This window comes from Chrysemys picta, chromosome 10 (assembly GCF_011386835.1).
Source record: "Chrysemys picta bellii isolate R12L10 chromosome 10, ASM1138683v2, whole genome shotgun sequence".
Classification (NCBI taxonomy): Eukaryota; Metazoa; Chordata; order Testudines; family Emydidae; genus Chrysemys; species Chrysemys picta.
The window spans coordinates 76,838,706-76,866,111 of record NC_088800.1 but is presented as its reverse complement, the minus strand read 5'-3'; the positions used below and the strand labels follow the sequence as shown (position 1 = coordinate 76,866,111).

The following is a 27,406-nucleotide window of genomic DNA, read 5'->3' as shown; positions in this document are numbered from 1 at the left end:
AACAAATTTATTAGAGCATAAGCTTTCATGGACTACAGCCCACTTCTTCGGATGCATATAGAATCAAGGAGGAAATGAGTTTCTCTGTTGTTGGGTTTCTCCTTCGCGTCTCAAAATTTCACTGCACTTCAGAATGCAAAATCAATAGATGCTTTCTGTGGTTCTGAGCTGTTCTTATAAATCAGGCACTTTTTGCAAACACAGGAACCCCTAAGCCCCGCTGTCCATCAGAGCTGCACCAATGTACCTTGCACTGAAAACTGCTCCAGGCTAACGCCAGTGGGGCCTGATCTCCAGAGAAGGCTTCCTGAATATCTCCTCTTGTTGCCTCTTAGTGCTGTGTTTCTTAGCATCTCTGAATAAATCCTCCACCCACCCCCATCCAGTTGTCATCTTGAGCTTTATATTTTATGTCAGAGGTGGAGGTGGACTTGGCCTTTGGGATACAAAGAGTAGGAGAGAGGGCAAGAAAGTGTTTCATCTGAACACAGTGGGGACTTCATGCATGGACCTAAAATAAAGTGTTTGATGTTTTTACTGACTGAGCCATCTGGGTTGTGCCGGATGCATTTTGTGTCAGTTGCAGTAATATCTTGCACTTGGATATCTCCTTTCATCCAAAAATCCCAAATCACGTTACAGAGTAGATGTTCTCTTTTTACAGATGGAGAGACTGAGTTTCAGAGAAATTAAATAACTTGCCGAAGGCTTCACAGCAATTGTTTGGCAGAGCTGGGAATAAAAACTAGATCTCCTGACTGTTACAGAGCCATGCAGCTGATTTTGGGCCAAGGTTAAGTACTTTCATGGGTAGTCAAAAAAAAAAAATCTCCTGTTTGAAGTCATTATATTCCACTGTGTCATATGAACATGTGGGTCTATTAAATGGTCCCTCCCGATTCTGGATGAACTCCTTCACACAGCAGTAGCACTGAGAACTTAGGATGACCTGTAACATTATAGTAAACTTGCTATCTGCAATTCTTGACATCACCAGCTAGTGAATCTGTCACTTAAAACAAAACAGAGCAAGAAAGATTGGTCTGTCCTTGAAACTTGAGAGCAAGGGAAAGATTTGGCCATTATCTCTCTGTCCAGTAAATCTTGATAGCGACTTTGACAGGAGCCTGTAGCTCGCAGATGTTTTCCCTGTGTCTTCAGTAATTATAAGGGTGACTCCAGCAATTTTCCAGTTTCAAATATAATTTTTTGTGTGTTAACATCGGAGTTCCTTTTCTTTATTCGTGCATCTAACGCCCAGGGAGTTAACCAGCTGCCTATATGTCTCACACTTGGGGGCGGCATTTTACTACTATGCATCATGTCCAGTAGGAAGTTATTTCTCTGTAACATCCAGCAGCTCTTGCTTATATGAGGGAAATAGACCTTATTACTCTGTACAAAACAATGTCATTCCTCCCTTATGTGGTTGAGTTGCCATTGGAGGCACAGGGAATACTGATGCCATGGCAGCCCTTGGGGTGATTTTTTTACACAGGTTTGAATTTCCTTTGGTTTAAGTTGCTTCAGTTTCTCAAGGGACTGGAGAGGGTGGTTGAGACCAAACTACATTAAAACCCATATAAGCAATTATCTGTGAAACCTATTTTAATTACAACTCTCCACATGTGGTAAGTCACAACAATAAAAACATGATCTCTGTTTTGCTCGTTACGACATTCCTATAAATCAGAATGAGCTTCGCTTCTACAGCAGCAGTGTATAAACTTGTGTGTTTGAAAGTTAGTAGGGAATTTTCCTCCATACTTCTGTATGATTATTACAGAGAGCTTGATTCCCCCTCACCTCCGTCCTCTCCCCAACTGCTGTGAAATTACATTGGGTACATTTTTGTGTTTGACACTTTGGGGACTATTAGAATTTATTTGTAGATGTTATTTCCCACATATGTCGTGTGTGTGCTCTCGATTTAATAACCAGAACTTTCTGAGAGCAGTAAAATGACTTGAATCATTAAAGCAGTATGGAAATGATTTAACAGTCTCTGATATTGAACTCCTTCACTTTCAGTTTCCCCAATAATGCTGCTGCATGGAAGATTAGCAGTCGCCAATGGAAGGCTTCAAAGTAACATTTAAAATTGCCCTAGACCATTAAATCCTGTGTAAATTTGGAGGACACTGTGGAGTTAATGAAACAGCTCCAAATCTCTGATAATCTGCACCAAAACTGGGCTAAAGGATTGATGAGAAGATGTTGTATAGCATGGTATAAATGGGCTATATAACTTCAAAGGACTAAGCAGGCAAAGGGAATTTTTAGCTGTTGAAAGTTGCATCTCTTGGCTGCGATGTCATAAGTTGGCATGTTTCACTAGTGAAAATTTCTTTTCATTTCAGCTTTCACAATATTTTAATACATACGATTGCAGTATGCAAATAAACTGAAGTCTAACTGTGACTGGCTGAGTTACTTCTGTCACAATCCCTGCCGCCCACACGAATGAGCTGTTCACAGCTGTCTCAAAATCAAAGTTTTCCTCCTGTTTTCTCTCACTGAACAGAATCTTACAAAAAATCAACATGCAGGAGGGCACCAAGGACATTTTATGTGATTTTAACCCTTTCTTCAGTACAATCTCATGATACTGTTCAAGCATTCTAGATAAAATATAAACTCAGTGAATATATACATCTTCAGATTCTTACATTACAAAATAGTCAAATAGCAGTTTCATGACCACAATGCCTCATGATCAGTTGAGTGCATGCATGCATGTGTTTTATAACCCAGCCACCTTTTTAGTGTCATCCTGTATTTGGCCTAGATCCTCGGATGTGCAGAATTCTGCTTGGCTCACCTGGGGAGTAGTGGGGAAGGGAAGAGGTGGTGTAACAATGTCTTTCTGCTCCCTCTCTCCCCACCAAATCATGGGGTAGGGGTTGGTGTCGCAAGTTAAAGCAGACAAAGAGCACAGCGTGCTCCAGCCACAAACTCGTGGGAATTTAGCCCAGTCAGAGGCTCTGGCCCTATATTTCTTTTGTGTATATTACACAGGTAAATATACAAAGTTATGCATAGGTTTTTGATTAGCTCACGGCAAACACCAGAGTAACAATGAAGTGGTTTGTGATATCAGACCCCAAAAAACTGAGCCTTATTTAGGTTTCCTGTGTTTCTTGTATTTGAAACATGATTTTAAAATAGCGTTTTTAAGGTAATTTGCCAAAGAAGCACACAAGGCCACGTTATATGGTGGGAATTTGGGGCCTCCTAAGTAAATTGGCCAATCACCTCAACGGATTTCTTCAATGTGCATGCAGCGTTTCTTTAAAATACTGCTACGGTCAACTTAGGCTTTTGTCACATTGCAAAAAATGTTACATTTTGCAGCTATGTCATAACCCCTCTAGGCTTGGCTTCCCCGGGTTAGTTCATGGGAAATTCACCACCATCCTCACAGCCCTTCTGTTAAGAGAGAGGAGCTCTAAGGTGTGTCTAGGGCTCCACAGGAATCCCGGGAGAAGACGCTGTACAAAAAATGCGCTGCATCAGTGTCTCCTAGGTGTCCTTTTCAGTAAGTGCTGCAAACTACAGCTTGTGTCACTGAAACCCCAGCACCACCAAGAGGTCGCTTGTCTTCCCTGGGAACCTTGGTCTGGAATTCTGATTAGGAAAGTTGTCACAAGCCAGGAATAATCAGCCATGTATGTGCATTTGTATATTACTCTGATAGTGCTATGCCTCCTCCTTTTTCTCCATGGTAGTGAGATTCTGCATATCTCCATTCACCATCAAGGACAAACATTTATATTATGACTGTATGGAGTTTCTTCATATTTCCTAATAAAGACACAAGCCTTGAAAGTGTGATGCCTCCAAGTCAAAGTTGTTTTGATTTATGACCTGCGTGTAACACACATAATTTTTAATTGTGTCTCTATTTGGCCGCTGCTACTAGTGTGTTTGTGCCTACGTGCTCCTGAATGTGAGATACTGAGGAGTAAATTACTGTGGGTTCACAAAGGGAGTACTTAAATTTGCTAATTGCTCATAGAATGGAGGGGGTTTTGTGGTTGTTGCGAAAGTTTGTTCACTAGAGGTTGAGGAGCTTAATTTTCCCTGCAAGTGTCTCTGTCACTTAAGCAGCTTGTCCATAACATAGGGCAGCTGGCTCACATTCATGCTCCAGAGGAGAGATTGGGGCCATTGATGTGGCCAGTTTAACCACCTGCCTTGTAATTAACAGATTGTTTGGGGCTTGAGTCATTAATCCTCAAAGCTCTGTAGTTCTGACCAAACACTTCCTACTCCAGAGCTGGCATTAGTGGCTGTTTGACAGACACAAGGAGCAGATATGCAGAGAGCAGTGGTCTTGACCTTTTTGATTCACTCCTGTCTGGTATTTTCCCCATGTTTGTGTTTACTCGTGAAGGTTTGAAATATGGCTGATGTAGCTACAATTGCTGTTTTGGAAGGTATTTGAGAAGAGCCATTAACTCAAAGAGCACAGGGAAGTAAACTGAACAATTCAGAAATGTCGCCCTGGTATTTGAATTGGTTCCCATGCTCACAAACCATTTATATTATTGCTTCAAAGACTGGATAGCATATCCAGAATATGGTCAGCTTACAATTTATCATACCTCCTAGGAAGAGGATGTAATAGTACTAGGAACTGGGTTACATTAGGCAGTGTTGTCCCATTGGATGAACATTTTAAATTGACAGATGATTTCCCCCTCATACCCCCTCACCTCAAGGCTTTTTAAAGTGATTTGTTAAATGCTGAGCAGGATGTTTTTCTGGCATACTCTGCTTAACTGATTTTGATTGCCTGGACCACACTGTGTGATTAGTGGCCAAATTGTTGGTTGGCAACTTACTTGCCTATCCAATTCTTTAACCCAGTACCTTCACTTTCCTTAAAGCTTGAGTAATGTGGCCCATGGGAATTGAACATGTACGTTAAGTAATGGAAATTTCTTGGGAGCTGAAAGATGAAACATTTCCATTTTTGTCTGAAAATTCAGTGTGCATGTCCTTGCTACTGAGAGAGATCCTCCAAACACTAGAGTGATGAGTACAGCATAAAAACCTGGATAGAAGAGACAAGTCACTTAAATGTGGGGATGTCGCTTTTTTACAGGAAAAAGCTCTGAGATTACAATGGCAAACTTTGCTCCAGCTTCTGCTGTATGTTTTATTCTTCTGGCCTGAATGGCGAATCTGAGAGTGCATCTTGTGAAGGGGATGTACATTTCCATTAATAAGGTGGAAAGTGGGCATGATAAATTGCAAAGATGGCATGAGACCATGTGGCATAAATTGGTCTTGGGTGCAGGGCTGAAAATGTATGAATTGAGCAACCCAACTGTTCAGTACCTGAAAGGCAAGCTACAGGAACCAGTACAATAGCATTCCCCTCAACTCCTTCTGAGGGGGCCCTGTAAATACCCTCCATGTGCCTGATTCAAGGGGTGCAACAGGCTGCTATGTGCCATTCAAGGTCTCTCTCCAGCTGCTTCCTTAAGCTGTTGCAGTGGCTTCCAGCTTTTCTGAAATGCTCTGATTAAGTGAGATGTTGGGTAAGTTCAGAGCCTCATTTCTCCTTTATAATTAAAAAATATGTGTGTGTCATGCCGCTGCTGCTTAGTTTGCATTTTCCTGTGGCCTAGTAGGAATATGGCAGTGAATGATGTTGCAAGCATCTTTCCTGTAACAGCTGAGCTAGGTTCAATATTTGATTTGGGCTAATGAAAGGGCTAGGGGGTAGGGCTAACATTTCAGGCTCTTGTGATAAAACATACAGATCAGCTACTTCACAGCCTGGTAGAACAGTCCCAGCGGAGCACTACTAGATTAGTACATTCAGTGCTTGGCTAACCCCCAGTGCATGTGGAAGAGAGAGTTGGGTGATAATGTCTTCCTGATATACCTATATTGTATATTTGCAAAGGTTCTCAAATTATGATAAGCAGATCACTTTCTGTTGGCTTGTGGAATGCTGGTTGGGGCCACCTTCTTATTTCGAGCTGCTGGGTCATATTAAATGACAGTTAACAATACATTAAATATATCTCTATTACATTTTTATTTGAGCAATGGCTGTAGTTGCCACTGTAATATGATCATGAATGATATCTAATTCTACTCCTTTCTAGCACTCTAAATAATTCCTCTCCATCCTTGATATTAAGACACTTTAATGTTTTCTCATGGCAATTATGCATTTTGTACACTCCCATATTCCTCCCAAGACTTATGCCTCTGAGTAAAAAGAGTTAAAATGTATAGTTTGGCATTTTTCATAAATGGTTTCCTCCAGCCTTCTAATCATGTTTGGTTGCTGTTCTCTGAATTCCCGGTAGTTCCTCTTCCCTTCTTGGCACTGAGCTGCCCAGAAACAAACGCAGTAGAGAGCCTATTTTGTGATATGTTGCTTCTGTGATTACAGCCCAAAATCATATTGGCCTGCCATATCACACTGCAATTCGTATTTAACTTGCTGTCCACTTTTGCCTCTAGGTTTCTGTTGGCATAACAGTTTGAGAGGTCTGTTCCACCCATATGTATGTTTTTTTAAGTTAAATCTATTATTTTCTGTCCATGTTTTTAATTTCTCTTGATCCTTTCTTTGACCTCTTCAGAAGGTTTTTTTGCAAACCTGCCAAACTTCGCATCTGTGTATTATGTTAATGTGCTTTGTGGATCCCTTGCTCCAAATTTCAGCCAAGATGTTAAATAACACCACACCATAACGCCCATTCTTGTGGCTTCCCATTACACAGTTCCCCTAATTGATACATTGCCATGATGACATGTTGTATGCTGCCCAAACAACAGATTAAGCCTTCAAGTAAATTAATTTCACTTGTTTGAGCAGCAAGACACATGGATGCTTCTTTTTTTAAGAACAAATTTGTTTCCCCACTGTTTAATTTTACCAAGGCTTAAGAATTTGGTAATGGAACACGAGGTCTTAACTCTAGGTCACTGGTTCGAATCTCAGACAGTTAGTCGCTCAGTGTCATGGTCAGGTGGGGCAGAGAGGAGACGCTTGACCTAATATTATCCCTGTTGTATTTGTTCTCTGGAGAAATAGAGGACTTCATTTTCCTGAGTTCTCAGTATAGAACTCTTCACCAGTGCTCATTTCTCATTAAGGAAATTCTATGTCAATAAATCAAAGTTTTAGAGATATTCCCATGGGTGGACTTTTCACAGGTACTATGCTCAAGTACGTGACAGGGATGGAGGACTTGTCTATCCAGCAAGTTACTGCTCAGCAAGCCAGGGTGTGAATCTACAGTGCTCTGCTTGACATACAGTGGTGTCCCGTGTGGATACTGCTACAGCACAGTGAAGGTAGCAGAGTGCAGTTACTGCATGGCAAGCTGGTGCACTATAGATTCACAGCCTAGTGTTCTGCACAGTAACTTGTCTTACAGACAAGCACTTAGTTCCTCTTATGTCTTTTTGTTTCTATCAGAACTGTGCATGTATGTCGTTATTTCTTGTGAGTCGGGAACTTTGCATGTTGTTCTTTGCTTCAGTGACTGCACTCTGCCCTGCGTCTTAGTTTTGGAAGGTATGTAGGTATCATATTTTGCATCTTGGACAGCTCTCCTCCTAGCCAGTTTGCAGGAGCTTAATATTAGCCTCAAGTTTGAAACTGAAGAAAGAAGTGGGGAAAAGTATATGTACACAGTGTGGTAGGGGAGAGTTACAGTGCGAATTCTAAGTAAAAAGCGGGTTGTAAATGTGCTAAGCATCTATAATTTGTTCTCCTCTATTACTCTGTGTTGGGGACAAATTCCTTATTTTGGAAATACAGGGCTAGTGGAAAGTATCCTGTGAAACACACACTTGTTAAAATGTTTGGCAGGGTTTGTGGTAAACGTAATTGACTTTCCTAATATGCTCCTCCAAGTACCATTTAGATTTAGAATTCTCTTGAGTTAACAGCCTTCAACATCAGACTCCTATCTCAGTCAGCGTCACACTAGCCTTAGTGAAGTGCCCTCACACCTGGGCATTTCAATCTGTTCATGGATTGCTTTTCAGCACTCTATGTCTTTGGTCTGTTTGACTTTTCCTTAGTCCAAGACAGACTGTCACAGACCAGAACTAGTAGTAGGTGTAACCAGTGGTTATCAACCTATTTACCATTGTGGGCCTCACATGCAACTTTCTGTGTGTTATGTGGGCCGCATCCACACAATATATGTACTACCTGTATGGCCCTGAGGATGTCACATGGGCTGCAGCTGGGTGCTAATTGGGCCATGGGTTGAGAACCACTGGGTGTAAATGTAGAGTAGAGTTTCAAAGTAGCAGCCATGTTAGTCTGTATCCGCAAAAAGAACAGGAGTACTTGTGGCACCTTAGGGACTAACAGAGACTGGGAATGGTTGGGTCCTTAACACTACTTGAATCTTTTTCCTCATGTTAAGTTCTCCTCACACCTTCTATGGGTCATCTCGATGATCACTTCAAAGGTTTTTTTTTTTTTCTTCTGCTGCTGATAGCTCATCTCAATTGATTGGCCTCTTACAGTTGGTATGCGTACTTCCACCTTTTCATGTTCTCTGTATGTATAAATATCTTCTGTCTGTGTGTTCCATTCTATGCATCCGAAGATGTGAGCTGTAGCCCACGAAAGCTTATGCTGAAATAAATTTGTTAGTCTCTAAGGTGCCACAAGTACTCCTGTTCTTTATGTACAGTAGAGTGTAACCCTTAATCATGTTTTAGTTTCTAACTCAGGATGGTGAAATAGTCCTTGTCTGATGGTTAAAACCCTCTTCATGTAGACCTGAGTCCATTAGAGATGTTGGAAAGTTTATTTACTGCCTATCCACTGTGTTCATTCCATCTGTGTGTATGTTGCAAAGGCTATTCCAGCATATGTGGCTCTTTTCTGACTCTAACCTGGTGATAGAATTCTACCTGATTAAATATTTGTGGGAAAAAATCGCTCCCAGGTGTCGGTGAATTTACAAACGGTCTCCTGACATTTCAGCATTCTTGTGGTAATTTCAATTTTGCTTCTCTCTTGTTTGTGCTTGCTCTTTATGTCTGCACAGGGCTGGCATCTCCTGTAGTGTTTAATGAGTATGTTTCATTTCCCTACACCAGAACCCAGGTTTATGTTAAAACCACATTCATCTCGTCTGAGTGCCTGTTCCTTTAATAACATGACATCCTTATAGGGTCTGCAGAGCTAGAACCTGTAACTTTCTTGGCGCTTCCTAATTGCAATGTTTGTTTCTTTGTTTGGGGAATTGACCTACACATTTTATGCTGAACTCTGAGACTGTAATTTTTTGTTTGCTTGAATTTCAGTGCGATTAGCTTTTGTAGCTTAATGTTTTTCATTTCATTGTCATGAACTGCTTGTTGTTCCCTTCTTTTGGATATGGTGCTCGTAAAGTCTATATCGTGGTGTAAAGATGTCATAGAGATTCTGGAGGGTTTATTGAATATCTGCCTGAATTAGTTTGTATGAAAAAATTTAGTTCGTATTGGGTTGTTTAGACTGTTTAAATGTGTTTTGCTTTCCTCCTTTGAGACTATCCTTCAAGCTCCGTGCTAGCCACGGGGAGGCTGATTGGAGGCTAGCATGGTGTCATGGAACAGAAGAGGCGGAAAGAAGTGACAACAAAGTATTGTATGTGATTTCTCTGAACTAATTCTACAATACCAGTTTCCTCTAGCGTTTTCTCTCATAAAGGCCTATCATCACCGAAGAATCATAGGATCCTACCAAAGCTCCTTCACTGGGATGGGTTCACCATTTCCACAAAACTGCATAGGGGTATCTTTAACTCAGAAGAGATGCCAACTCTGAACCAAGATTGGCTTACAGCTTTCTCCTAGGGGAACCCAGTTCCTCTATCACTGCGCCAGCTTAGGGTTTCTTTGAGAGAGCCTCTGCCAGGAAAACTGTGTAAGACTGCTTTGCATCGAGAGTTCATCAGCCCCAAAATATTCACCATGCCGCTGTCTCCTTGGAGAACCCAAGCCACCTTCACTTCCCAGGACTCTACAACATCTTCCCATCAGGGTTTCTCTACAGGAGTTCCTGAACATACCTCTGTTTAGTCTCCATGTGACGTTGCACCCCATAATGCTTTATAGAAATATGTCGATGAGTGTAAATATGACATAACTGGAATATGTTTTATGCTAGATATGCCATGTAACATATCTTTGCAAAGGTTATGTTCTACTGAATGTATTCATCCTATTCGTATGCATGTATCATTTTTATATCTGAAGTTATGAGTATTGGCTCTATGCTTGTATTTAAAGTATTTGCTGTAGGAAGCACATAAGGCAGTTTTGGTCAACATAGTGTGAAGGGGTTATTCAAGTAATTGGGAGTACTTAGCTAACAATGGATCTTGGGAATCGCCAATCCACATCTAAGCTTTCCTGGGAACATTCAAACTAACATGTAAACAATGGCGTCTGCCTGCAAAAAGCTGAATCATTCATAGACATGTGATTTGCCCAGGTGACTGCAAAACTCCATCTTGTTGAGGGGATTTTACGCAGGAGAAGAGGGGTTTCCACCCACAAGAGAGTGACTGTATAAGCCCCTGGAAACCCCTCCATTTTGTCTTCAGCTGGCTCAAGAGAGAGCCTCTCTACCCCAAAGAGATGCCGAAAGAAACTGGATCAAAGGACAGTAACTACAGGGGTGTGAGTGATTGCAGGACCCAGACTAGGGGGAAGTCTAATCTGTAAAAGAAGCTTATTGGAACATCTCTGAGGGTGAGATTTACCAGCATTTAGTTTCTTACTGTATTAGGCTTAGACTTGCATGTTTTTGTTTTATTTTGCTTGTTAATTTACTTTGTTTTGTCTGTTATTACTTGGAACCACTTAAATTCAACTTTTTATCTTTAATAAAATCACTTTTTACTTATTAATTAACCCAGAGCAAGTATTAATACCTGGTGGCCCAAACAGCTGTACATATCTCTCTATCAGTGTTATAGAGGGTGAACAATTTATGAGTTTACCTGGTATAAGATTTATACAGTGTAAAATGGATTTATTTGGGGTTTGGATCCCATTGGGAATTGGGTATCTGGGTGTTGGAGACAAGAGCACTTCTTTAGGTGTTTTCAGTTAAGCCTGCAGCTTTTGGGGGACGTGGTTCAGACCCGGGTCTGTATTTGTAGCGGGCTAGCGTGTATGGCACAACCAGGCAAGGTACTGAAGTCCCAAGCTGGCAGGGAAAATGGGCTCAGAGGTAGTCTCAGCACATCAGGTGACAGTCCCAATGAGGTTTCTGTGACACAACCCGTCACTCTCAAGTTCTGCCTCACAAAGGCAGGAGCTTTTGAACTTCTCTGCCTGAAGGCTGCAAAAATATCTGTGAATAGTCTTAGTACATGCATTGCCATGAGAGGCAATATGGTCCAGTAAATAGAAAACTGGATTAGGGTTTAGGAGACCTCGATCTATTCCCAGCTTTGCCAGGACCTGCTGTGTGACTATGGGCAAGTCGCTTCCTTTCTCTGTGCCTCTGTTTCTGCACCTACCCTTGTCTTTCATGTGTCTGTAGATTGCAAGCTCTTTGGGGCAAGGACTTTTTCTTGTAACAAGGCACTGATTTTGATTGTAGCCTCTATTCACCACATTAATACAAATAAATAATAACGGTCCTATATGTCACAATAGATCCTGTGTGTGTATTATTGGGGGCTCTCTACAGTGTAACATAATTAGATATAGAGGGTCCTGTGGCACCTAACAGAAGACTAAAGGTGCCACAGGACCCTCTGTTGCTTTTTACAGATTCAGACTAACACGGCTACCCCTCTGATAATTAGATATGTTCATGCTGTATTTCATGCATTTGTAATTTTTTTCTTATGGGGAGTTTCATTCATTACAGGATAATGAATGATTACCTCTGCTCCCTGTCTGGCTACTTTCATGGTGTTTGAACTACAATTGGTACCCTATTTGGCAGCCCTGTTAAAGAGGTCAAGGACAGAATAGGCCCAGAGACTGACCAGCTGCACATCTCTAGAAGCAGATCCTTTCGGATTAGACTCAGAGGCATGTTATCAAGGTGGTAGGGGGAAATAGCTCAGCTGCAGTCAGTTTTGTATTTGTTTTACATATAATTAAAGGTGTTTCATCTTGAAGGCTTGTAGCAGATCGCCGACTCACCGGCGCGGTGTCTCCTGCTGGTCATCCAGGAATTAGCTCTCTCAGCCCTGGAGCACCCTCTATGGGCTGGTGTCTCGCCCTCTGTTACCTACACCTCTGCAGTCCCTTTATCTCCACCACGTATAGGCCCCACATCCCTCCCAGACCACGGTACCCCTTACCTTGGGGTGCTGCCCCTCACCCAGGGAACCGCACTCTCCTGAGCCATTTCAGTGACTCACTGCCTCACTTCACTTCAGTGACCCATGGCCAGTCTTCATTTAGCCCCTTTACTCAGGGGCAAACTGCAGTCTGGAATGGCCAGTCACCACTGGCTAGGGGGTTGGACCTGCTGCTTTTCCCTGCAGCCCCAGTACCTCCTTAGGCCTTCCTGTCAGGCCTCAGCCTGGGAGGTCGCCAGGCCTGAGCACCCCAGCTCAGTCTGCCCCTTCTCCAGCACTGCTCTGTTGAAAGTACCCTATGCTCCCAGGCAGGCCCAGTCCTTCCCACCCCAAGGCTGGAGTGAGACTGCCTGCCTCCTAGCTCACAGCCCTCTTTATACCAGCCCTACTGGGCCCAGATTGGCTGCTATCTGCCTTCCCCTTATTGGCTCCTTGGGGCAGCCCTTTCCCAGAGCTGGTTTTAACCCCTTTCTCTCGGAACGGGCTATAAATCCAACATCTTTCACCAGCCTCAGAAAAACACAAAGAGAAGAAAGTGCATAAATGTGTGTTTTTTTTTTTCCCCTTTAATCAAATAAAAGAGACTTGAAAACCTCAAACTTTTAATACATCATCCAAGCAGAAGCAATCCGATGGGCCCTGCGGTGTTTGAGGTATTTAGGTGCTACTTAGCTCAGTCCACATTTCCCAAAACTGGAGTGCTGGGCACGTAGTGGTGGCAAACTGTAATAATTAATAGTCTTACTGAACAAAGATCATAGTGGCTAAAAACACTGTTCTGATTTTTATTGTTTTGAAGGCTCAGCTGTCCCAAGTTTTGGAAGAAGCGGGGACCCAGAAGCAAAGAGCAGATATGGTATGTGTTAATTTTCTTTTACTCCTTGTTTTACAGTGGTGAAAAAATGATGTGCAATTTTAAATGCCTTTTAACAATGTGGATCCCGAATTCGAGATGTGAACAGGCAGTGAACCTTGCAAGGGGGAGAGTGTGTGTGTCCCATTAAAGAATATCACAGGTCTGTCCCCTTGTCTGTCTCCATATTTACTTGGTACAAACCCTGCATTCTGCTGAGATTACTCAATGCTGCTTCTCCTTCGAAAGCCTGTATTCTTCCTGGCAATTTGCCTTCTATTCATTAGCAGTTCTAGAAGGAAAATATGTATTTTACTTCAGAATGAATCAGATATTTTCCTTGGGTTGCTGCAGTTTGTGTTCGATGTAACAGAATACTCTGCAAACTAGTTTTTATTATTTGTTCATTTTTCAGTTGCACTTGTCTCAGTTGACTCTAACCTTCTCAGAAATAGGAAATGGGCCAGAAAACCGGGAGAAGGGAGGTTGTACACAATTCAGTTGCTTTACTATACGTGATCCTTAATATTCAGGAATGAATAAGACATCAACATTTAACCATTCAAGTCCTTGTGGTGTGCAAATGAGCAGGTCCCAAAGCTTCAGCTGCAGAATTTTTTTTTATTGTGGACAAAGCTGCATGGTCCAGAACAAAAAGATAAACAATATAGTATTGTTTTATGTTAAATTGAGTGAATTTTAACACTCATGAAAGTGAACTTGTAGGACTGGCAACAGTCAGCAGATTCTGAAGAAACCTCTGGTCTGAAACCCAACTGCTAGGCGACACTTCTGTTATCTTCCTATGGACCTCCACACAACTCTGCTAATGCACGTTGGTCTTGATCTTCAACCCTCTTGCTATTCTTATAATGAGTTGCCACACCTCTGTCAGTGCCTCTTAGCTTGGCTGTGTCATTCTTTGATGCTCCAATATTGCATTTTCCATAAACAGAGATTGCCAGTTGTGTCAAACGGTGCGGTGGCTGGGTGACGTGGACAGATATTTTTGACGGTTTAGTCAATTTCACAGTGACTTGAGTCAGATGTGAGCTGAGATCTCCAGAGAAAACACTATGAATTCCATTTATCATCTAGTCTCTAAATTACATGGGCTCTCAGTTTTAAATTCAGTGCATTTAGCACTGGGCCTGTGCTCGCTGGACATATGAATAGAAAATTGTTACATCCTCCAGGTTCGGTGTAGTTTTCAGTTGCATATCTCCCGTAGACAGCTTGGAGCACGAAGTGTGCTAGCAGATAAGATTGGGAAAGTTTAGTTCCTTGTATTTACATATGAAAAGCTGTTGTACGCTATTGTTGAGGAGGGGGATACAGGAGTAAGCAGTGTCCAGTGTATACTCTTGTGGAGTTTTAATTTAACAGAACACTGGAAGTCTTGTGGTCATCCTCACAGAGCCTATGGTAGTCTGGTAGGAAGAGGCTCCTGACCTCTCGCCCTAGGCTATGGTAGTTTGGAGGATGGTTTGCAGAGTGTTGAGATATGAGCTTTATTTAGATTGGTGAGTTTCATTCAGTAGATCAGAGAAAATTGTTCCATAGCATGTAACAGTCTGTTTTCTCTCTCCCATACTTATATCCCATTTGAAAGAAGCTGACTTATTGTAGCTCCTCTTCAGAACTGGAGGTTGGCTTTGCAGATATTTTCCCTCCTTCCACAAATAAAATCTCCCTCTTGGAGAGGGATGTGTCACTCCTTTTATTTCTTTAAGGGTGACATGGTAATGTTCCCTTTGGATGCTGCCATTCCATTTCAGACCACCTGAGGTCTCAAAGGACCTGCTACTGAACAAATGTTCCCTCCTGGCATGTTTCTCCAACTCTCTCTCTCACCTAGGTGGCCTTATTTTCAGACTCATTTTAAATTGACACGTCAGCAGTTGTTTCCCTGATTTGGATTCCTTACATCTCCCTTCCCTTTTATCCCCCTCCCCATTATTTACCAGTGATCTTCTTCTTGTTAGTTTGATGCTAAGCTTCTGTGGCTGGGAAGATACAAAAAGGCTGCTTCTTACCGTATGTTCTGACAAATGTGGATATTGCTTTTCACCAGCTAGTCTCTGCATGAGCTTAGTCTACTGCTGTAAGTAAAATGGAATAAACACCTGTCAGGCACTATCATACAATCCAGTGGGTCTTTGGGCTGCTGATTGGGATAAGATGCTGTGCAGGTGACATCTCTGCAACCACCTTAATGAGTGCTAATAGTTCTCCCACACTGCTCACAGTGGTGAAGATGAAATGATGTGCTGTGAGTTCAGTGGTGTAACAGATTTTATCTCACCAATGGGTCTGAGTGGGTGTTTGTAGTTATTCTACTGTGGGCCCATGGTAGGTAACTCATTCTGGACATACTGATATTTAAAATCAAAGCCTCTGCAGTATTAGTGCACTGGGAGAGTGGCCTGGACTAGAGTGACTGCATGCTCTCCACTGCCAGGAGGAGAGGGGCCCAGTTTCAGGGAGACGTGTGGGCCCAGAGAATTCTAGAAGAGTGGTGGCATGTGCCGCTTGCTGACAGTGCACCAAAATGCACTGTATCAGAAAGTGTAATAGACATGTTGAGCTAACTGGCATAGTGTATTGCAGCACATGATTCAATTATTTCTCTGCTAAAAATCAGTTTACTACTGGAAAAAAAGAAATTAAACAGCTCCAGCTAATTGCAGTTGACAAGACAAAGGCAGTTTGACTTTCCAGTATTAATTAGCAAACCCATACTAATTAGCTTGTATAAGCACAATTCACGCTTCTTTCCCTAAATGCAATTAATATCGCAACTGAAGACGTCTCTGGGCTGTGCTGCTATCATTAACATACTTCACCCTAATTAGACATGGCCAGTAGTGGCTGGAGAAATGAGTTTGTGATTAAGCCATAAAACACGCTCTAATATTTTATACCCTTCAGGGAACTTGAACCTAGAATTTATTTTCTGATTTAATAGAAATTACCCCCATCATTGAGTTGTTTAATTATTTTAATGGAACTTTGATTTTCTTTCCCACTTCCTTTAAGTTATTTATTTTTCCCTTATTTGCTTTTTTTTGGGTGTTTGTGTTCCCGTTGGGGGGTGGGAGGGGTGTCTTTCTGCAGAGGAGTTGTGTGGCATGTGATTACAGGATGGTCGGCAGCCAATCTGTCGGGATTTCACCAAAAACTGGGTGACCATTTGTTCCTGATTTTGCAAAAAAAAAAGTTCATCTGCTTTGTTCTTGCTGAAAGAAACTTTTATTTTGTTCTTTTCAACCCATTTTTCTGCAAGTTTGTTTTGTTGATTATGTCAGCGAAGGAGTTTTTGAAATAAGTTAGTTCTCTTGAATAGCTTTCTCTACAACTTGCTCATATATCAGGGGATCGTTCAGTGTGCTCATCAAGACCTGTAGTTCGCTAAGTTTGTGGTTCCAGGATCTTTATATGTGTGGCAATGTAGTTTAATGCTGTTTGTGGGCATATTGGGTTGACAGTGTACAAGTCTGATTGCCATTTCCCCTTGCTGAGGCATACACCCAAGTATTCTTTGCAGGAGGTTTTGTTTTTTTGAATTCCTGACTTGTTTCCCTTCACTCATATCCTCTTGTACTCATGACAGAATTATCTGGCTCGGGCATGTTATCCAAATAGTGGCTGGGGTCTGTGATCTCCATCTCCCTTTAGTCCCTTTAGCAGATGGCATTTGTGTCTAGACCTTTTTCAGCATTTAATCTCTGAGGGAAGTGATGTTGGTGTTTGGGTATCAAAGAAGCATGCCTGTGTTTTCGTTTTCCAGAAGCGCTCTGGGCATCTCAGGCTTTTGTCTCAAAAAGGCAGCATGGCTTCCAGGGCAAATGTGAGTTCTGAAGGCTTCAGATTGGTGATTGGAAAAGATTCTTTTTTTACCTTCGTACAGATTAAAGGGGCCAGGTAGGGGAGTCAGAAGTGTTGCTGAGCAGGGTAGGAAGCAAAGGAGATTTGGAAATGTAACTAACAAAATAAATTAGAGGAACTGGAGGCCATAACAGAAGAAATTAAGAAAATGATGGGAGAGGGATAGAGAGAGAACATAGAAAGGTGAATACAAAGATAGGGTGATTTACAAGCTGGGAAATAGCCCTGGGACCAAATCATATAATGAGTATGATGAAGGTGTAGCAATGTGAAGTGCCTTACATTTCAAAATGCTAAACCCTATTTGTGTCTTTAGGGATAACCAAAATGAACACTTAATTAAGGAAAGAACATAGAAGAAACAGGAATAGTGAAACTGAAGTGAACAGCACCGTTCTGCAACAATTAAGAACTGGAAAGAGACATAAAGACCATTACAGAAGCTGAGCTGAGAAAGAACCAGCGTGCACCAAGGGGTAGGCAGCAGAAATCCACAGATTAGAAACATTTAGTAAATGGAGGAGCCTACAAGCCTTATCTTGGATTTGATATTTGAGTGAAATACCAGCTGAAACAAAAGAAACTCCCACATTTTGGTCTGTGCGTAATGGGAGTGATAATACAGAAGAGTGAACCTCAAAATAGAAAGACCTCTGGTGGGTAACTGGGCATTAGGGCTAAGAAATAAAATATCCATTGTATCCATATTTAATAATGAAAGGTGATCAAACATGCAGTTAGAAATATCACCAGGACAACAAGAGAGATACAGGTGAAGGTTCTAAGAGACCGATAAAGCCTGCAGATCATCTACAAATAGCTGGCAGCTAAATCCATAGGAATTGGAGCACTAAGCTGCTGCAGGTATAAATAAAACTGAAGCTAGTATAGAACCCCGTAGATCACCCATGTGGGGGGATGGCTGGAGGAGGACAGGGGTTTTTTTCCTTTTGTTTTTTCAGACACAAGCTGTAAAAAAGGAATGATCATTGAGGGAGGTTAACATCTATGAGAATGCAAAGCTTTGGTTTCCAAACTAATTTAGATGACAGCAAATCTCCGTAATATTTCTACAAATCCTAGCTTCTTATACAAGTCTAGCAAAATCAAGACAGATGACTGCCTGGGTATTCAACTTAGCAACACTGTGATCTTAACAGACATGTAGTAAGGCAGTTTAGTGAACTATCCAGTGCTAAAATCGGATTGAAAAGGATGAATGTGGTTATAAAAATACAGCAAAAACTGATCCCAGATGAGATAATATAACATTATCTATTTAGATACAAAGGGGGAAAGAATGGATGGAAATTTGAAAAAGTTCTTGATGGTTTAAGTATTTAAACTAGGCTTCTTTATACCTGGAATAACCAACACACATTTAAATTTAGATGGGCAAATTCAAGAAGTTAAGGAAGAATTAACAATAATCGTAACAGTGCCTGGGATACAAATGAAGGTCTACATGAGTAGACCAGAAGTGATAGGATCAATCAGTTAAGCAAGTTGTTGGTTGTGCTGTAGAAATCAATACAAGAATATTGTAATTTGAAACAGGGGGAATGAACAGCATGAGTCAGAAGACGAGGGAGAATGGTAAAGAGGAGGATCCAATATCACCACGACCACTAGAACAGCCTTGTGAATGAACCCTGCTCACCAGGAGAAACGTTAACTCCTCAATCATGTGCATTGAATCTGAAAGAGATTGTTGTTTAGGATCCCCTGGTGTACCATTACCTAACTGCCATGCTGATTGGCGGACTAGAAACATGTATCTAAAGAGAGAGAGAGAGAGATACTTAAAGGAAAATTTAAGAAGGCAGTCTTTCCCCTGCATGCACTTTCTCCTGTCCTTATCCTTTAAATTAGGGGTATGATTTTGCACTTTCACTTGGAGTTCTGTTCTTTCAGGAAGTTGGACTGATGGGAAGGGGAAAAGCTATGTGTTATAGGAGGGGTGACTGATTTCCCCCCCCCCCCTCCCCATTCTACCTAGATATGCAACCATAGCTCTCAGAGTAAATTCTTTCTTAGGGGAAGGGAAAGAAATACAATGATTCTGAGACTATATCTACCCTAGTACTATTCCTAGAAAAGAGCTCAGCCTCTGTACCCATTATAATATTCGTAGGAAACTTGTCCCTCTCTGTTCCCTGTGGAGTGGTGTATACTAACCTGTAAGGCATGGAAACAGCATCTATTTCTGACTCCTGTTTTAGCAGATTAAATGAATGGTCCCTTGCAAAATTCCTTCTGCTGGCATTTGCTTCAAGTTCCATCTCTTGAAATTCATGCTAAGTTCACAAGACACTGGCAAAATCAAAAACATCTGTTGTATATTACTGGGGATGGAACAAATAGAGACAGGGAAACTTCGGGATCTTGAATAGGTGAATAAATCACGTGTGACACAGGGAGGGGATCAGCATGCTGCACTTTCACATACTGGTGTATCAGTGCTACTTTAATTAGGTTAGAAGAGGAGACTCTGTCATTCGATTGTACTGGTTTATTTCTGTTTTAAAAATCCATCTAGGCACATGGGATCAAACAGTACATTCTCCTCAAATTAAAAAGAAATAAACTGCCTGTTTAAAAGTCCCATTACACAAATGAACCTGCTGTTGGAACCATTAACATTAAAGTTTTATGGAACTCGGCAGTACCATTTGGTTTGAGCAGGACAGTTTACATTTTCTCATTGAAGACAATCACAGCTGACATGGGGTTAAGGACTTTCATGCAGCAGTGGAAAGCACTTGAGTAGTTTCCAAAGCAGAGAGAGTCTTTCTTTTTCTTCTTGGGCTCCTGGCTCCTCATAGGAAAGGGAAACTTGGTACCGGAGCTGTATGGTGGTTCTAGCTCAGATGATGTTCCTGAAGGTCAAGCTCATTGTAAAAAATGTGGCTGTGGTGATTCAGTCTTGCCTCAGTGCTTCATGTCCAGCCTTGGAAGCTTCACTGTAGTGTAACAGAGTTGTTGCAGTGTTGGCTTAATGCTGCATTTCCATCCAGGAGTCTGGCTGTAGTATCCTAGAGTTGATAGTTATAACTTAGTATTATTTACATTCTCTGATCCTAACAACGTTGTTGGGGAGCCTGCTGCTCTAGAGTAATGAAGTAGTACTTTATTCAAGATGCTTCTGATTGTTTGAGAGCTCTTGGAATCTCTGGTCATTTGATTCAGTTGTGTTGAGGTATAATTTCAGGATCCTGGTGATGCATGATTCCTCGCTGTCTTTTCAAAGTTGTGTCTCAAAATAATTCATGAGGACTTTCCTTTCTTTACCAGGTAGATAGTTCCCTAGTCACATCTCACCTGGATTTTGAAGCTTCAGTCTTTTCTGTCAAAACTTAGGAGTTTGAAGATGATGCTCTTCAGTCTTTCAGATGTCTGAGTCGATAGGCTACTGGAGCCATGACCCCGGGTTCCCTCATTATGGGCGAAATTCACTTCTTCCAATGGACCAGCTCCACTGAAATCCCCTTAGGCCCTATTTTGAAGGCTTTAGTGGTGCACAGGCCTTGTGTTCTGCACAGGGGTGAGTGTTATTCTGTAGGCGCAATCTCTCTCTGCACAAGGATAAAGAGGAATATTGAGAATACTGCTGGCTGGGCGGTTTCAGTCTGGGCTCTTCACCCATTCCTCCCTACTTGCTGAACGTGCTGTTTGTGAAAGGTTTGTTCAGTAAGTAGTACCTCTGCAAGCAAACCCCAGAGGAGTAGGAGGCTTTAATAATAAAACTCACCTTCTTTACATAGCTGATATTTCTGCCTTTTGGGAGTTTGTTATATAGCGAAACCAGTGAACTGATTGGGGTCTGATTTGTGTTCTCCCTAATGGACTTTCACAAACAAGGCAAACCTGATAATTAGCAATAGCAAAAAGGGATATTTCATTAATTAGACTGAATGAAAAACCTATAGACTTGAAAATCTGTCAACTTGGCTTTCCCACCTAGTACCAGCACCTTTAAGAGCATCTGCAGGAACTTGGTGAGGACACTGAGGTTAGGACATCCCTCCCCCACTCTTGTAGACGACTCTGATAATCTCAAATGATCAGGGTCTCAATTTTACCTCTTCTTTGAAAGACACCATCTCCTACAGCATAGTGTCTACTGTGATTATTCTGGAATATTAGATTAGTGTTGTTTGAAAAGTGCCAGCTACTCATTCACGAACACCACTTCCTTCAACACCTAGGTTTTCCTAGATCTCTCACTCAGGTTCTGACCAAACCTGACCGTGCTGAGCTTGTGAGTTCGAACAAGAACACACTGCAGTGTTGCAGAGCTGCTGGAAGAGGAAGGACGCACCTGTGATAGTAGGGTTTGAATTAACATCTTGGCACTGTGGTCAGATGCTGCTGATGTGATCAATGCAGTTTTCCATCGTTGTGTAATGACCGTCCCATCAAGGATTGTCAGTGGAGACTGAACCTTTAATCGTCAGGGCAAAAGCACAGACAGACCTCCACCACCTAAGGCAACAGCACAACTCCAGTAGTTGTAGCACTAATAAACTATTACCTCTATGTAACCCTTCTCCGAGGTGTTGGCACCAACAGAAGTTGCGTTCAAAGAGTTTTAAGAGGAACACCTAGGTAACAAACACTACTGGCTCCTCCCACTACCCATAATTTCTGCGATCATTAAATACCTTCCCTTGCAGCCCTTAATAGGCACTACCTTCCCACTCACAAACACTGAGTCTGCATACAAAACAAGGACAAATGTATTGGGGGGGAAAAGGGAATACAGCATCAACTTGGGAAAACACAACAGCATAATTATATGAATGATAAATAAAACACTCCTCCATGATGATTTTGGCAGTAGTCCACTAACTCTGTTCCCTACGTGCTGCTGTGAACATCCAATAGGCAAATGTTTCCTAACCATGTCACTTTATCTTTTCCCCATCTGCTAAACCCCACTCATGGTTTAGATCAGAGAGTAGTGTAGTCCAAGTCGTGTGGTGCACTTAGACAGACACAGACCTGTCTCTAGTCCAGTCCCTTGGGAAGTGCTGCCTGGTCTTGCCCTGAGATGGCTCCACCTAACCCATCTGTAGTAATTTCAGCTTTACTTGGCTGGGTACGAGGGGGCTCTCCAGAATTAACTCAGCCCTGCTGCTGTCCTCTGCGGCCTCAGCCAGGATCCCCGTCTACATTGCACTGCACTAAGAGCTGCCTCTTTTATCTGCCATTGAAGAGTTTTCTCAACAGCACAGGATACTCAGTGGTGTGGAACCAGTAGTATATGGGACCCCTGAGCAGAGTCCTTGCCACTGGCAATGCACTCCTTGTCACAACACAAGGAATGCTTTCCCCTCTTCTGTCAGTTGTAATACACAACTCTGAGTTTGCATATAGTGACTGTGACTCTCAAACTGGAGGAATTCTGGGTAGAAAGCATATGCAAATGAAGCTCTCTCTAGCCATTCTTCCCCCTCTTCATTCATACATTGGATGGAGGAGGGGAGGGAAGGAGGAGAGAGCTCCTTCCTCTCTGGAGCTTCTGGGGTTCTGTGTAGAAAAGCTTATGCAGATGAAGCAGGTCTGTGGCCGTTCTTCCCCTTGCTCATCAATAGAAGGGGCAGAGAGCTCCTTACCCTAGAACTTCAGGCCACAGGGCTCACATACATGTAGATTAGCCAGTAGAAGGAGGAATGATGCTTCTCTACAACCTGGTGAAGAGTATTTGTTTTACTTGCGCACATTGGTGCGGTGAGGAATATTGTGTTCCTTGTTAAGGGCAGGTGAATGTGGTCTAAAGGGTATGTCCTGCAGTGCTGAAGTAGCTGATCTGTAACAGATCTTGATTTCCACTAAAAAGGATCACATTTGAAAGTCTTGCTTTACAAAACTTCATGTCTATTCAGAAACTGGGTGATGGTTCACAACATGCCCTGACCTTTACAATGCAGGATTATGACTGAAATGATGCCGGAACAGAAACACCAGGAATTTCCTCCTTTGTGGTGCAGAAGAGTATGGGTGGAGAGCTTTATCAGACGTTCCCTGATTTGAAAAGCAAAGTCAATGCTCTTTAAATACAGAGCCTTTCTGTTCTCCATGCACTCTCATTGAGTCTGTGATGAATCATGCGCTATCTCAGGGTGACAGGGTTTGATTATATTAGTTGAGTTAAAGCTTCCCCTAGAGAGGAGTGAGGACTTTCTGCTCTACTGGGTTGTTTCTGGGAGGGAGGGAGAGGTATCAGGTGTGAGTTCCTCGATTCTTCTGGGATTTCAGTTCTGTCTGACCTGGAAGAGAGAAGGAGCCTGGAGAGACAGCAATGATTGTTCTGCACAGAGATCATGCGTGTAAACAGGGCACTTGAATTCCTCTGACCACTGCTCATTGGGGGAGGGGCAATAATTCTTAACTCAGTGGTCCCCAATCATTTTTGTCTGGTGGGCGCCAGACGACGAGCCACAGAGGACCGTGGCAGCGAACGAGCATCCGCCGAAATGCCGCCGACAAGTGGCAACGTCAATAGGCATCGCCGCCGAAATGCCGCCGAGAAGCAGCATCATCCAGAAGCGTTGCCGCCGAAATGCCACCGAAAATCGGCGACATTTCTGCGGTGACGCCTCTGGATGCTGCTGCTTCTCGGCGGCATTTCGGCGGATGCTTGTCCGCCGGCCAGTACGCGGGCGCACTTAGACACTCCGGCGGGTGCCATGGTGCCCATGGGCACTGCGTTGGGGACCCCTGCCTTAACTCCTCCATGTGTCATCCTGAGGGAGGAGAAGCAGCTCTCAGATCCGTCTCCCTCCCATTCCCACAATACTTATGAGCTATACTGGGGAAGGGCATTTTGCTTTCTTCAGTGCGTAGGAGGAATGGCTGTTGGGTCCTCTTTCCCCCTTTCTGGCCCCTCCAGAAAAGGAAAGAGCCTCTGGGGCACCTGTCCTGCGGTGGGACTGACACAGGTCTCTGACTTTCTGGGATGCAATTTTGCAAACACTTCTGAGCACATGTAGCCCTCGAGCGATCTGATTTAATGGGGGCGGGTGAGGTAATGTGCTGTAGTTATGTCCAGAGATCAGACCGCCGACTAGGTGCCTTTGTTTATGCTCGTAGATGATTGTAGGTGTATAAAAAAAGGAGGTAGGCTAAAGTCTAAAAATAAGGCTTCAAGAATGTGTCGTCTTAGCCTTTGCGCTCATAGATGAGTACAGGAAAAGATGCTTCCCCATTATTTATTTTGCCTTCCACCTGGTCTGTGTCTCTATGGCATTAGAATAGATTGTCAGCAGCGTCTGTGCTTTTGGCTGCCAGAGGTGTGGTAGTGGTGGTCGCAGTTGGGGTGTGTGTGTGTCTCTCTCTGAACTGTTCTATCAGGGCAACAAAATCCTTTGGAAGAAGGTGCAAAACCTCATTTATCCACAGAGACTAGAAGATCATATAGCAGATCTCTTCCTATGACCTCTTGGTAAATAATGAATGGGTTCATCTTACCTTTTTTGCAGTCACTTTATTGAGGCTGACAGCTCTTTGTTGTCTTACAGGCTCTGGCTTGTCAGGAGAATTTTTACTTATTTATGGATATTTTATTAACCTCTAATGACTGGCTGTATAAAAGCAAGCCCTTGCCAGGCCCCGTCCTGTTGGTGCTGCTTCTAGTGCTAATATTTTCTACTGCAGATCATTTTACACTTTTCCTTCCCCTTTGTCCTGAGCCTAGGAGGTTATTGTTGATGGCAGTCAGAGCATGTGTTCCAAAGGCTGGGAAAACAGGTTTCTGTTTTTCGACCCATGCTAAAGCAATGGTATTCAATGGTGTGTTGCTTTCTGGTTTTCTTTTTGTGATCACCTGCTTTGGTAAGGATAGTGTTGATTGAAGAGGGCCATAGGCACACGTTGCAGGATAAAATGGGAAGGTCTGACCCAGAAGCACCTGCTTTATTCTTTGCGTTGTGCTCCCTTTGTTTGCTGTAGCAAGAGGGTTTTGTGATGGCTCATTTCGTTGGAAAACTTGAGTGCTTCTAAATCAACTCTTCCACAAGCTGTTCTTGGGAAGGGTTTGAGGAACGACAGTGACGACTTCAAGCATCTGCCAGTGTTTCTTGGGGGCCATTGGAAGCCCCTGCTGAGAGAGCTGCTTCTTTCACATAATGCTAATTGGCTTCCCTGCACAATTCCCCGGCTTCCTATAATAGGGAATTCAGAAAACAGGCTGAGTATGGCCCCAGCTCTCCCTCCTTCTTCCAGCCAAGACAGGAGTCAGAAGAGTGCCTCCAGCATAGAGAACACCTGCAAAATTGTGGCTGCTGTGTTTGCAGGAATGAAAGAGCTTTGCTCAAACTGGCCCCAGTTCTGAGGGGGCTGTATTTGTGTTCAGGGAACCACCTCAGGACGAGATGTGTTTGAAACCTGAATCAAGCACTCAGTCTGTCAACAAGGGCTTCTTAGCTTCCTATGGAATCAAGCAAGGACTGACTTTATCATGCATCTGTCCTGGGAGACAGAGGAAGCACAGAGCTGGAGTTTAGACTTCTTTCTTTCCCCTTCGTCCTTTCTCCAGGTTAATTAGTTGAAATACATATGCTCATTGACAATTTTATTTGACCACTTATTTGATAACTTAATGGCAAGAAAACTAATATGGAAAAAACTAAAATAAGTAAATAAGTAAGCCACCATCAAATCACAGTTCTTTGGTGGGATGCATTGGCAGTTCTTCTGTCATTTATTGCTAGGAATAATGCACGAAATCTATTGGGGCGGAGCAAACTTTGTACACAAGGAGGTGGAATATCTCTGCAGCCTCACTGGTGGTTTTGGTTCTGAATTAGTTACTAGGAGGCCCAATTTTAGCAGACATCCCTGCTCCTTTGAGGGGTTTATCCTATTCTCTTGGGAAAAGCACCCTTTTGCTGCTTTGTCAAAAGCTGGAAGACTTACAATGCACTGGTGCTCCTGACTGCATTAGATGGGATTCTGGCTTACTGACGGCAGAAGCGTTGTCAGGTTCCCTGCAGAGATTGTTATTCAATGTTACGCTGTTCCTAACCAGGGGTAATGGGAAGGAGGTGTCAGCCATTTAAGTCTAATTACTCTGGAGCTTCTTTGCTCTCAGTGGACACCAGCTGTTTTGCTCTCCCTGGCGGGAGGAGCTTTCTGTAATAATTAAAGAAAACAGTCATCTAAAAGCTGGTGAAAGTGGTGGAGCGGGTCTGATAACAGCTGAGAGGATCTGAGCTGATGAACATGGAAATGATCCCCCTGCAGAATGAGCTGTTAGAGGCTGGAAAGGGGGCATTGTTTAGAACCTGGGTTGTTTCACAAGCTTTTGCTGACGCATGCACCGCGTTGCAGATGGGCTCCATGGTTGGTGCTGGAGGGCAAAAAACAGGCAATAGGAGATGGGAGTGCAGCTAAGCAAAGAGGAGAGCGAGGATCCACGTTTGCTCCTGTCTCTAGAAGTGAGAAGAGGGGAATACGAAAGAACATGTATTCATGCCAAGCACTCCGGTCTTATGAATCTCCTTGTGCCCACTTGGCCTAGGCCAGCTTCTTCTAGCTCCATGAGGAAGACGCCCCCTGTGTTTCCTTTTCTCAGGATGTTACTTCTCCCCTGGAAGTTATTTCCTGAATGTCTGATATCCGTTTCCTTCCCCTGGAAACACCCGGTAGTGCTTATCCCTAGGGTTGCCAGGCATCCAGTTTTTGACCGGAACGCCCTGTTGAAAAGGGACCCTGACAGCTCCGCTCAGTACTGCTGATCGGGCCGTTAAAAGTCCAGTTGGTGGCACAGCGGGGCTAAGACAGGCTCTGCGCAACTCCTGGAAGCAGCTCACATGTCCGGCCCCTAGGCGCAGGGGTGATCAGAGAAGCTCTGCGTGCTGCCTCTGCCCCCAGCGTCGGCTCCACAGCTCCCATTGGCTGGGAACCGCAGTTAGCTCCCTAAGTTGTGGCCAGAATCAGCAGGGTTGTTGTTCATTTGTGGGGGGTTTTTTTTGCATAACTTCTAAGACTCTGCTTATCATAGTGGTCTGAGGCTTTGTGCCCAAGTATTAAAACTCTTGGACAGCTAGTTTTATGTAACACACATGCATCTCTGTATGTTCATGCACTCAATTTTTTCCCAGTGGAATTGCATCTCTCTGCACCAGGGCTGAATTGGGCCTATACATTTGTTTGCAACTTCACCCAGTATGTGCCTGCAACTTCACAGTGTAGAAGGAGATGTTTTGGGGGAAAAGCCATGAACTGTCTTGCAGATCAGGAGCAAAGAAAGGAGTGGGTGAAAGCTCATTAGGGCTCTATTGGATTAGATCAGCTAAACTTCATTGGTTCACGTACCACTTTCTTTAAAATTGTGAAATGAATT

General features: G+C 43.0%; 1 protein-coding gene across 16 annotated transcripts in view; it reads left to right on the top strand.

Moving 5' to 3' along the window:
- Positions 1-27,406, top strand: part of MAD1L1 (mitotic arrest deficient 1 like 1) — a 529,111-nt gene that overhangs the window by 279,148 nt on the left and 222,557 nt on the right. For all 16 annotated transcript variants that reach the window (XM_065560101.1, XM_065560095.1, XM_065560102.1 and 13 more), the window contains one exon: positions 13,117-13,173. In XM_065560101.1, coding sequence (XP_065416173.1) covers positions 13,117-13,173 — 57 coding nt within the window. The remainder of the gene's footprint in view (positions 1-13,116; positions 13,174-27,406) is intronic.